The 11,455-nt window shown below is 45.8% G+C and overlaps 1 protein-coding gene across 1 annotated transcript; it reads right to left on the reverse strand.

Annotated features, from left to right (window-relative positions):
* Positions 1-444: 444 nt before the first annotated feature.
* Positions 445-2,807, reverse strand: CITED2 (Cbp/p300 interacting transactivator with Glu/Asp rich carboxy-terminal domain 2). The gene is made up of 2 exons (XM_066248259.1): positions 2,561-2,807; positions 445-2,131 (listed from the first exon to the last, which is right to left on the reverse strand). Exon 2 carries the CDS (start codon positions 2,121-2,123, stop codon positions 1,299-1,301), a length of 825 nt encoding a protein of 274 aa, XP_066104356.1. The 5' UTR covers positions 2,124-2,131; positions 2,561-2,807; the 3' UTR covers positions 445-1,298.
* Between the last annotated feature and the right edge of the window lie 8,648 nt (positions 2,808-11,455).

The following is an 11,455-nucleotide window of genomic DNA, read 5'->3' on the forward strand; positions in this document are numbered from 1 at the left end:
ATAGATTTCTATATAATGCCACCCTCATCAATCTTCCAGAATATTGTTCCCATCTACCTCTATTGAAGTAGTTGAATCAGGCATAGCAAGAAACAGTTCATTTCCTCCCTCCCACCCCATGAAAATATTAAGAGTATTCAGTATTATAAACCTTTCTAACTACAAGGCATATTTGAATATGACAATTAAGGGGGGAAAATGCTCTTTGACAACCTTGCAGCTTTTGATTAAACCACACCAAGAGGCATGTTACAATGGTAACAATGAAGCATTATGCCAATTATGCTAAATCCTGCTCTCCGCTTAAGCTCATCATGACCTGTTTTACTGTCCTGTAATTTACCCTTTGGAATGCTTACTCTCATCAATAAAGTGTTCAACTTACAGAGGGAAAAAAAGCCACCAAAGGGAAAAACCACCCCCAAATGACTTCTAGAAAACACGTTATTTCTTAACTTTTTATTGACATTGGCAAATTAAAATAGAATAAATTAACAAGTATTTTTTCAAAAAAATGTTTTGTACAAAAATACTGTCAAAATTTCCTAAAAAGCTTTCAACACAGTAGTATCTTTTCATGTACTGAATATAACTATTAGCACAGTGTCAAAAATGTTGAAGACAGAAACAAAAATCTGTGAAATGTTTGCCACTGACGACATTCCACACCCTATTATTGTCTGTACATACGGGGGCGGGGGACAGCCAACTTGAAAGTGAACAGTATGACTTTTCCTGATCCAGAACGGCTTGGCCCACATCTGTTTAATCTTCCAGTTTAGCATATTTTAAAAATTAGTCTGTACTCAAATGCATAGTTAAAAAAAAATGAAGCGAGATGGCAGTTTGTGCATCTGCCCTTCAAAGTTCATGCAACCAACTAATGCAATTTTTCCTTTCACTCGTAAATTTGAATGCAGTCCAGTCATTTGAAACCATCTACAAAATCCACAAGATTAAGCAGTTTGCCAAGATTAATATCTAACAGTTGAGCACTGGAGAAAGTGAGGAACTAAGGAGTAAAAACAAACAACAAAAAAGACCAAGTTAGCTAGATATTTCAACTACATAAGGGAGGTGAATGTCAAGGCTACAAAAACGAAACAAAAACAGAAAAAACAAGTGGCAGCAATTTTTTTTAAACCAATTTGTACAAGTTTATAGTTTACTTTGTTTCCAAGTTCTCAAACCTTTCAAGATCTGAAAAGTGAGATACTGTGTCTAAGGGAATGTTTTTTAATTCACGCTGAAGAAGTTGGGGGGGGGGGGTGATTTCTTTCGCCGGAGTTTCGATCGAGTCAACAGCTTACTCTGCTAGGCTGCTGTTTGCACACGAAGTCCGTCATAAAATCAAACTCGTTTTGCCCCAGCCAGAGTTCAGGCAGCTCCTTGATGCGGTCCAAACCCATTTCTATCACTAAGGACATAAGCACTTCCTCGTCGATGAAATCAGTGTCTATGACATTGGGCGGCAGCATTGCAGCAGGGACGTGAGCCACAGAGGCGGGCATGCTGCTGCCGCTGCCACCGCCGCTGCCGCCACCGCTATTGCTGCTGCCCGCACCGCCGCCCGAGGTGCCGCTGGAGCCGCCGGGGGTGCTGCTGCCGCCCGAGCCGCCGGGGGTGCTGCTGCCGCCGCTGTGTTTGGGGTTGCAATCTCGGAAGTGCTGGTTTGTCCCGTTCATCTGGTGGCCTGCAGCTGGGTGCAAATCCGGCATGTAGTGGTTGTGGGGGTAGGGGTGATGGTTGAAATACTGGTTGTTGAGCTTCTGCAGCTGCATGCTGGCCGGCAGGGAGCCTCCCTGGCTGGCCACCGGGGGGCCCATGAACTGGGAGTTGTTAAACCTAGCCGCGGGGGCCAGCGCGCTTGGGGGGTGCCCTCCGTTCACAGTCCCCGGCCCCATCGCGTGCCTGATGCCGCTCGTGGTATTCATGTTGCCCGCGCCGTAGTGTATGTGCTCGCCCATCAGGGCGTTGAAGGCGTGTTGGGGCTGCTGCTGCTGCTGGTGGTGATGCGGGCTCGGGAACTGCCCCATGCCCATGCGGTGGGCAGGGTGGTGGTGCAGCCCGTTGGTGCCGTCGGGGAAGCGTCCGTGGTTCATGGCCATCATATGGTCTGCCATTTCCAGTCCTGCAAGTGAGAAGGGCAGACGGTCAGACCCGCGCCGCACACCCCACTTTTTCTTGCCACTGCCCCCCAAGAACCCCGGGACCACGTCGGCTGCGAATCACTATCCCCAGGATCCCCCTAGAAGCTTGTGCACCCGACTCGCCACCAGAGCAGACCTGCCCCTTCAAACAGAGCCGGGCGCTGCACAAACAGCGATCGGGCGGGAGGACCCGAGCCCACACCCCCATCCGCTCCCCAAAGTCGCCTAATAAAGGAAGTGCCCCGTAGCCTGGCCGCGAACTTCAGGCATTAAATCAGCCCTCCTCATCCTGTTGTTGCACATCCTGTTGTTATTCCCCAGCTCCGCCTCACGCTCTTCCTCCGGGCAAGCCCAGCCCTCGGAGGACTTGGCTGGCAGGAGCCCCAGCCAGCTTCGCCCCGCGCGTTTACCTTCCGTCTTAGCGACTTCTGCTCCGAAGACCGAGGGCGGGATCGTCGGGTCCAGGACCGGCTCAGCAGCACATAGAGGGGGACTTCCTGGCGTGCAGGGCGCTCGCTGTCGCGATGTCGGCGCCGAAGTCTTGCAGCGGCAGCAGGGGCAGAATCGGAGCCGTTCCCTTTTATTTCCCCTCCGCTGCCCTCACAGCTCAGCAGGACCGCCCGGCAACTGCCAACAATGAGCTGTGTTTCTTAGGGCTTTGGCCACAGTTAATATAAGGATTTCAGGAAGGGCGGAGCGAGAGCCTCCCCGTGGGCAGTGAGAAAAAGCGGATTCCTGGATTTCAGGCAGTCCGGACCGGGTCCGGGAGCTGCGTCCCGGCGGCCAGCGGCACGTGCGCAGAGGCTGCAGCCGGCCCAGGCACCGCCCTGCTGCCCCCCGATTCTGGTGTCCTCCAGGCCTGCAAACGTGGGGTCGGTCTGTTCGCCCCGGGGGCAGGGAGAAAATCCTCCGTGGACTCCTAGCCCACAGGTAGCGCCTTCCCGGACGGAAGATTGGAAAACTCACCGCCCCCCGTACGGCCGGACCCCCCAACCCCCAGCTTTCACCCGGTTCATCTAGCGACCCAGCTCCCTTCTATGGGAAAAGGGGGTGCGCTCAGCGCCCCCGCCCTCCGTAGTGCCCCTCTGCCTCCCCGGTTTTGCAGAAGCTCCCCTGGGCTGAGAAGAATGGCTGTTTTTTCCCTGAGTGGGGTTTTAAAGCCCGGGACAAATAATGCCCCTTCTTCCAGCGCGATTTCCTGGGCAGTGCTTTGTGGTTTTTATAGGAGCAGTAGGTAAACTGATCTAAACATTCTGCATTAGATGCATTCTTTCCCCACTTCTTTCAAGGACAGGAGCTGGGGGCGGGGAGCGGCAGCGGCTGCAGGTGGACCGAGCGCGCTCACGGGCCCGGCCGCCTAGGTTCTCGCGCTCGGGAATCCGGTCCGCACTTTCGGGCCCGCCCGCCGCTCCGGGGTACGTGTGCTTCAGCTAAGTTTGCTTTGCAGCTCTTGGTAGCTTTGGCATCCGAGCTGAGGCGTCTCTGCTCTGTAAACAAACTCAGCGATCCTCGTCCCCAGATCCACCTTTTTGCACATACACAGTTTCTTGCTTCTGCTGTTGCCCTTGATCCGGGAGGTGGGGGTGTGTGCAAACTTGCACAGCCTCCCTCCGGGCTCTGCCTGACGGTTTGGGGTGGATTTAGAAGCGAACGGGTTTGTAATTAAGAAATTCGAAGGCTGAGTAAGACTGCTGTTGTTGGAAAAGGAAAACAAATAGATAACACGGTAATCGCTTTGTAAATAAAGTCGTTCTGGAGGTGGACACGTAGCTGCACGTCCCGTATGGCACCGCGCGCACACACACATTGCTGGGACTCTACGTTTCCAGTGAAACTATTCGGTGGGGCAATAGGCGATAATAATAACCATGTTTCCCATAAGGCGGCACAACTAGCCTGGTTGTCCATTTGGCTCATTGACTTGCAAATAAAAGCCCTAACGCGGGTCTGAGCAACTATCCCGTCCGAGCTCTCTCCTGCTTTCTAACATGGATCAGCCGAGTTGTTTCCCCAACACCACGATGAGGCCGCTGCAAGCTTTTATATTGCTCTTTATGTGGTTAAAGAGAGTTTAGCCCTCCGAATAAGGACTTCTGTTCGGAGTTTTTTCTTCATAACTCGATAGCCATTGAAGACTTCCTGCTGCCAAGAGCTGGTTCCCCGCCCCTCCCCTTTTTTCTCCCTTCTTATTCACAAGACTTTGAGGCCCTATGTCTTGAGGACTGGAAATTCTGATACATTTTTCCTTTCAGGAATTTGCAAATGAGACAGAATCCTGTTTATTTTCATCTATTACTCCTCCATCTTCCTCATACATTTATATATATATATATATATATATATATATTTTTTTTTTTTTTTTTTTTTTTTTTTTTTACTGTGTATATGTATATATATTACTGTGTTCCTCTCTTTCCTTTTCCAGGCTCTCCAACATTTATTTTTAAACCTCAAAAATATTGACTTTTTGGAGACTTGTGCACAGAACACATTTTATTGTTGGCTGCAAAAATCCCATATTCTCCTGTCCACCCACACCTTTACCTGTAGGTTATGCACGTAAAGTTACAGAATCAGAGTCTTGGAAGAGATATGAAGGTGCCACTTCTATAAAAAATCAGGACTCCAAAATACTAGTCACCCTAGACTCAAAAACTGCCAGATACATTGTTTACTAATCCTTCCTCATGGCAGTGTGTTACAACACAAGGACCAGCTCTTGAATGTCTAATCTCAAGTCCTCTTGCAATCATTAAAGAAAGGTGCAGCTCCATCCAGCTCCAGTGGTTCCGGGTAATATTGGAAAAGGCTTGAAAGTTCACCTCCCCATCCCCCACCTTTTTTTTTTTTTTTTTTTTGGTGACAGAGGAAGGGAGAGGGATAAGAAACATCAATTCTTCTTTGCAGCACCTTAGTTGTTAATTGATTGCTTTCTCACATGTGCGAGGATGGGGGGCTGCAGCAGACCGACCTACCCCTTGCTCAAGCCAGTGACTTTGGGCTCAAGCTGGTGAGCTTTGCTCAAACCAGATGAGCCTGCGCTCAAGCTGGCAACCTCAGGGTTTCGAACCTGGGTCCTCTGTGTCCCAGTCCAACACTCTATCCACTGCGCCACCGTTTGGTCAGGCCTCCACCTCTTAAATGGGAAAAAAAATAATAATTTTGGGACTGCTGGTTAGACCGTGGCATGCTTTGTTCATTTTTTCATCCCAGTGAATGGTTTCCAGGTGCCAGGCACTTTTCTTAGTGCTTAGAGACAACTAAGATGGTCTAAAGAACTCATGGTCTAAAGGAGATGAGCAAACAGGCCTTGGACACGCTGTGATAAATGCCACAACAGCTTTAAACAAGGACTGATGGACGCACAGAGGCAGGACACCTAACCTGATCTTCAGGACTCTGGGAAGGCTTCCCAGTGGAGGAGGTGAATAAGTTGAGGCCTGAGATGAGTAGAAGTTAGGCCACTCCAGGAGGGGGCAGAGATTAGGGAAACCATGTTGGAGAGGTGAACTTGGGTTGGATCCTGTGGGCTTTGGTACTCAACTGAGAAATTTGGATTGCAGCTTAAAGACAAGGAGAAGCAGGTGAAGGCAAGTGAACTGGTGAGGTCTCAGATCAAGTTTTTTGGTTTAGAAAGATTAGGACAATACAATGGAGAACACATTGAGAAAGTAAGACTGGAAACAGGGAGTCCAGTGAGAGGGCAGTTATAGTCATCCAGGGATGTATCCTGTGAACCTGGGTAAGGCAGTGGTCTCTGTATGATTTTCATACTGCTTGATGGTTGTATTCATTTTCTAGGGCTTCCATAACAAAGTACCCATAAACTTTGTTTATGCTACTCAGAAATTTATTTTCTCATAGCTCTGGAAGCTAGAAGGCCAAGATCAGGGTGTTGCCAGGGTTGGTTCTGAAGGTTGTGAGGGAAAATTTGATCTATGAGTCTCTCCTAGATTTGGTGGTTTGCGGGTCATCTTTGGTATTTCCTTGGGTTATACATGCATCACCTCAATCTCTGCCATGATCTTTATATGGTGTGTTTTTCCCTGTGTCCAAATTTCCTGTTTTTTTTTTTTTTTCTTTTTCTTTTTTTTTGTAAGGACACCAATCTCATTGGATTAGAGCCTATCCTAATGACTTCATTTTAACTTGATTACTTCTGTGAAGACCCTGTATCCAAATAAAGCCAAGCTCTGATATACTGGGGGTTAGGATTATAACCTCTTTTTTGAGAGGGACATAATTCCACCTGTAACAGTGGTGGAGAAACTGAATGACAGACCTCTGCCTTTATGGAAGAAAGATGCTGACCAGAACTCTCTTCCCAGGTATCCTGCTGGCCCATACTCTCATTTCCTTGTGCCTCTGCTCAGGTAACACCTCATGAGGTCTTCCTGACCATCCTACTCAGATAGCAGTATCCTTCTTTGTTTTCTTACCCTGTTTTATCTTTCTCCTTTGCCCTTCTCCACACCCGACATATAGCATATTGGGTTTTCGCTGTCTGCCCCACTAAAAGGGCAGCTCCAGTAGAGCAGGGACCTTAGTCCTTCAGTGTCTGAAACAAGCCTCAGTCTTCTACTGATTACATTAATGAGCAAATGAATGAATGGAATAGAGGAGAGGTATCAAGGGAACCCCAATGAATAACCTATAGGGGAGTCAGGGAAGATACTCCGGAGAACATTACTTTCAAGGCTAGAATAAGACAAATCTAGTGCAAAGGGAGAACAACAGCTTACCACTGTTTGTGTTGTGGCTTGTCATGCGCTTGGGCAAAACCACGATCTGTTTGGGAAGATGGCTCAGCTAGGGGTTAGGATTGTTGGCTGCTGAGTTATGAAGAGAAGTTCTCATTGGTGTAAACATTTGATTGAAGCAGAGCTTTGAGAGATAAGCCTCCAGCTTCATCTAACTTCCGAGTCCAGGAAAGGCCGACCGAAAGGCCTAGCTTCAAAAAATTAATGAAAAAGTTTATACTTATATGATGTGTTGGGGGTTGGGGGTGGGTTGGGTCTAATTCTGAGTTTTATATTTTGCCTAAATGACTTCACCCAATCCTAGCAAGTAGGGATAACTTTTATCACTTCAGAAAGAAGAAGTTTGAGCCTCAGAGAGGATAAACAAAGAAACAAAACAAAAAACCATGGCCATTTTCTCAGAGGGATTAGTTAAAATGGGAGAGAAAGAAATAGACAAGGGCAGACACTGATTGGGCCCCTTCTCCTCTCCCCCCCCTCCAATACCTTGGTTCCAGGTCTTAGCTTGTGAGAAAAACCCGGCCACCATGTTGCTCCACCATTCACCTGCCCGGCCGTCGTGGTGAGGCACAATCCTCTGTTTGAGCACAGGGTGCGACAATGGTTCCTATTGCTGCTGTTCTCTTACTTCCTAATACCCCTCATTCGTGGATCTGTGATGGAAAATTCAGATATTTTACTGGTCTATAGAATAATTCAGGGTAAGAAATGTCAGTGGATCTATAGTTTCTGATTCAGAAATGTGGATGGCCTTTTGTGTCATGATTAATGAAGCGGTTGAAAGCCCTATATATAATATTACATTATGTGCAGGTTGAATAAATAGTATCTTACATGTATGTGTATGTGTCAAAATGATATATATGTATTGGACCATGAATTTGGTTCTAATGAATAAAATACAAATTCACTTAAAATTATTACTAAACTCATAATAGTGTTTTCTCGTTTGACAGAAATATAGCCATTACCATGTGTGGGGGGTGAGGTCACTGAAATGTTTTTATTAGAAGGCGGTCTCTGAACTTGATGAAGTTGATATTGTCTCGTCTGAGACTCTGGTTAAAATGATTCCAGGACATTGTCCCTGAAACTCCTGATTCAGTAGGTTAGGAATGGAGCCTGAGGTTCTGTATATTATTTTTTTAAAGCTTCCCAGATGGTTCCGATGTTTAGTCAGGTTTGCAAACCACCAACCTAGTGCACAGGTGGATGACAACTGAGGTGGTTCTCACAGGGCTCGCAGGTGGAGCACGAGCCTGGTTCGTGCCCAGAATGCCCCGTTCCCCGGATCGCTGCCCTCCCCCACCCCCGTGATTGGGATTTTGCCCATCTTGGAAGGTCCAGCTCAGATGACATCTCCTTTTTCACACCTTTCCCGGTCCCCCAGATGGAAAGGATTCTGGCTACTTTGGTGCTCAGATCTTCCTTTATGCCTCATCCTGGCTTGACTTAGGGGAATTTGTGACTTCCTGTAGCCTTCACGGTGATGGCAGAGGTTCCTCGGTAAGCCCCAAGAGGCTGCACAATGTCATCTATGACTGGCTTGTATTGGTCTGCTGGGACGTCATAATACAATGCCACAGAGTCAGTGGCTTAAACAACAGACATTTATTTCCTCATAGTTCTGGAGGCTAGAAGTCCAAAATCAAGGTGTCAGAAGGATTGGTTTCAGGGCCTCCCTCTCTCCTTGGCTGGCAGTTGGCTGCCTCCCTGCTGTGTCCTCACCTGGGCTTTCCTATTTCCTCTGTCCTGAAGCCCTGGGTATCTTTTGTGACCCATCCATGTGGACTCATTTTAATTTAAGCACCTCTTAAAACCATATGTCCAAATACGGTTATATTCTGAGACACTGAGGGGTTAAGATTTCAACATATGAATTCTGGGGAACACAGTTCAGCTTGTGACGTGCCTTGTGCATAGATGCGTTTTAGGTACAGCAGTTCCTCCTTAATCTGCACTTCTCCTTTCTGCAGTCTTCGGGACAGGTGGTCAACTACAGTTCAAGGATATTAAAAAGAAAATTCCAGAAATTAACAATTTATTAGTTTGAAGTTGTGCGTTGATCTGAATAGTGTGATGGAAACTCACAATGTCCTGCTCAGGTTGTGACTAATCCTTTTGTCCTGTGTGTCCATGCTGTCTCTGCTGGCCACCAGTTAGTCATTTAGCAGCTGGCTGGGTATCACAGCGCTTGTGTTCAAGTGACCTTTATTTTACTCATTAATGACCCCAAAGTGCAAGAGTAGTAATGCTGGCAATTTGGATATGCCAGAAGGTAGCCGTAAAGTGCTTCCTTTACTTGGAAAGGTGAAAATTCTCATCTTAATAAGGAAAGAAGAAAAATCATATGCTGAGGTTGCTTAATTCTGTGGTATGAATACCTCTTCTAACCATGGAATTGTGAAGAGGGAAAAAAAAATTGTGTTTTGCTTTTGCACCTCAAACTGCAAAAGTTATGGCCACAGTACATGATAAGTGCTTAGGTAAGATGGGAAAGGCGTTAAACTTAAAAGTGGAAGACACAGGCAGCACACGTGTTCCCACTGACAGCAGCGTGTTGTGCCACAAAGCGCTGAGCCTATCTGAAGACTTCCGCAAGTCATCACCCAAAACAGGTGACACCAACCCATTTGCTGCCAGTGAGGGATGTTTAAACAGGTTCAGGAATAGGTGTGGACTGAAAAGTATAAAAATTACTGCATCTGCTGCTGAGGAAGCTGCTGCCACGTTTCCAGCGGAGTTGAAGAAGTTGAATGCAGGAGAAAGGATGCCATCCAAAGCAAGTCTTCAACTGCGATGAAACCAGGCTGCTCTGGGAGAAGATACCCAGAAGAACTTACTAAAGTTATAAAAGTGCAAAGGAGGCATTAGGCTATAAAATACGGAGGGACAGATTAACCCTGGTACTATGTGGCAATGCTACAGGACATATGATAAAGCCAGGTATGTGTACAGAGCAAAGGACCCACGTGCTAACGAAAACTAAAGCAAAAGTTATCTGTCCGTGTCTGGCAACAAAGTCAGACAGCCATCTTGTTCACGAATGGCTCCCCCACGCATCGTCACAAAAAGGGTGAGTAGAGTACAGTAAGATGTTTTGAGAGAGACCACATTCATATAACTTTTGATATTGTATATGGAGAAAACATTGTATATATGGGGTTGGGTACTATCCACGATTTCAGTCATTTACTGGGGTTCTTGGAACGCATCCCTTGCAGATGGAAGGGACCACAACAATGAACATTGTATCAGTCTCCAGTTTTAACAATAAACTAGACAATATTCACATTGGTTATGAAGTTGGATCCGGTACGTTGGAAGGCAGAAGAAAATTTCATGACCTTAACTAATTGGAGAAATGCTCCATCAAAAACAGGATTATATTCAATAGGAGAAACTTCAAAGGCCCCATGAGGACAATAACAAATGACATGGGTATTGGATGGGAAATTATTGTCTGGCTGTAAGGAGACCAGTGCTCTCCCACCCCACCCCAGAAAAAAATTATGGGTCAAACTGAGCTATTATTGGTTGAATGGGAGGCAGCAATGGAATGCAGTCATTAAAAAGGAAACAAATTGTGGTGTATTAGGAGGGAGAATATCACATGATAGAGCTGAAGTAATCCTTTTGCTACACTTGGCTCTTCTCAGAGAATGTGGTTGGTGTGTAGCTTTACATTTTAATAAAGTGTTACAGAAACTAAAGAAGGTTCATTTTAAAAAAGGAAATATATTTTTAAGGGGATGGGAAATGGGAATTATAATGGCTATTTAATCTGGAGAAGAAAAGGCTGACAGGTGACTTGATACATGTGCTCTGGTGTACACACAGGGAAACTAATATGGTGGATCCTTTCCAGATGTTTTCCTTTTCCACTGAGACAAAGAAAAAAGAAAAGCGTTTTCAAAAAGAGAGCTTTAGATCAGTGGTTTTCAAATTGTGTTCTGCAGACTTTGAGTGTTCTCAGCTTCACTTGCACGTGCTTTATATGTTAAGGATTTCTTGTTTGAATTTGTTTTAAAACCTTGTTCTTAAGTTAAACCGTTATGAAAACTAAAGCTTTTGGTTATACAAAAATTATAGAATCCTAATTTTGGGTGGGGCTTAAAAAAAGAGTCTTATTCAAACTCCCTCATTTTCTCAGTGAAAAATCTGAGGTCCTGAGAGGTTAAGTGACTTGTTCATAAAGGACTTCCTGAACATCAGGATTTTAAAACATCAGAGCAGATTATCAGAGGGAACTAAGTCTTATGAAGACTTCAGTGAAATAGGATAGAGATGTGTTTAATGGTTTAGATCAGGATTTCCCAACTGCTGTTCTGTATTATAGCTGGGAGGGTTGTAAAAGGCAGTAATAATATCTGTATCAATTTCTACTTGTTAAAAAGTGAGAAAGAAAATCATTTAAATTTTTTTTTTCAGTTCCGAGTGGAAGTTTGAGAGTCGAGTGTGTGTTGAGTGAGCCTACTGAACTGGTCATAGACATTTGACATTTGATGAGCAGACAATTCACTCAATTATTCCCTTGCTAAATAC

This window comes from Saccopteryx bilineata, chromosome 12 (assembly GCF_036850765.1).
Source record: "Saccopteryx bilineata isolate mSacBil1 chromosome 12, mSacBil1_pri_phased_curated, whole genome shotgun sequence".
NCBI lineage: Eukaryota > Metazoa > Chordata > Mammalia > Chiroptera > Emballonuridae > Saccopteryx > Saccopteryx bilineata.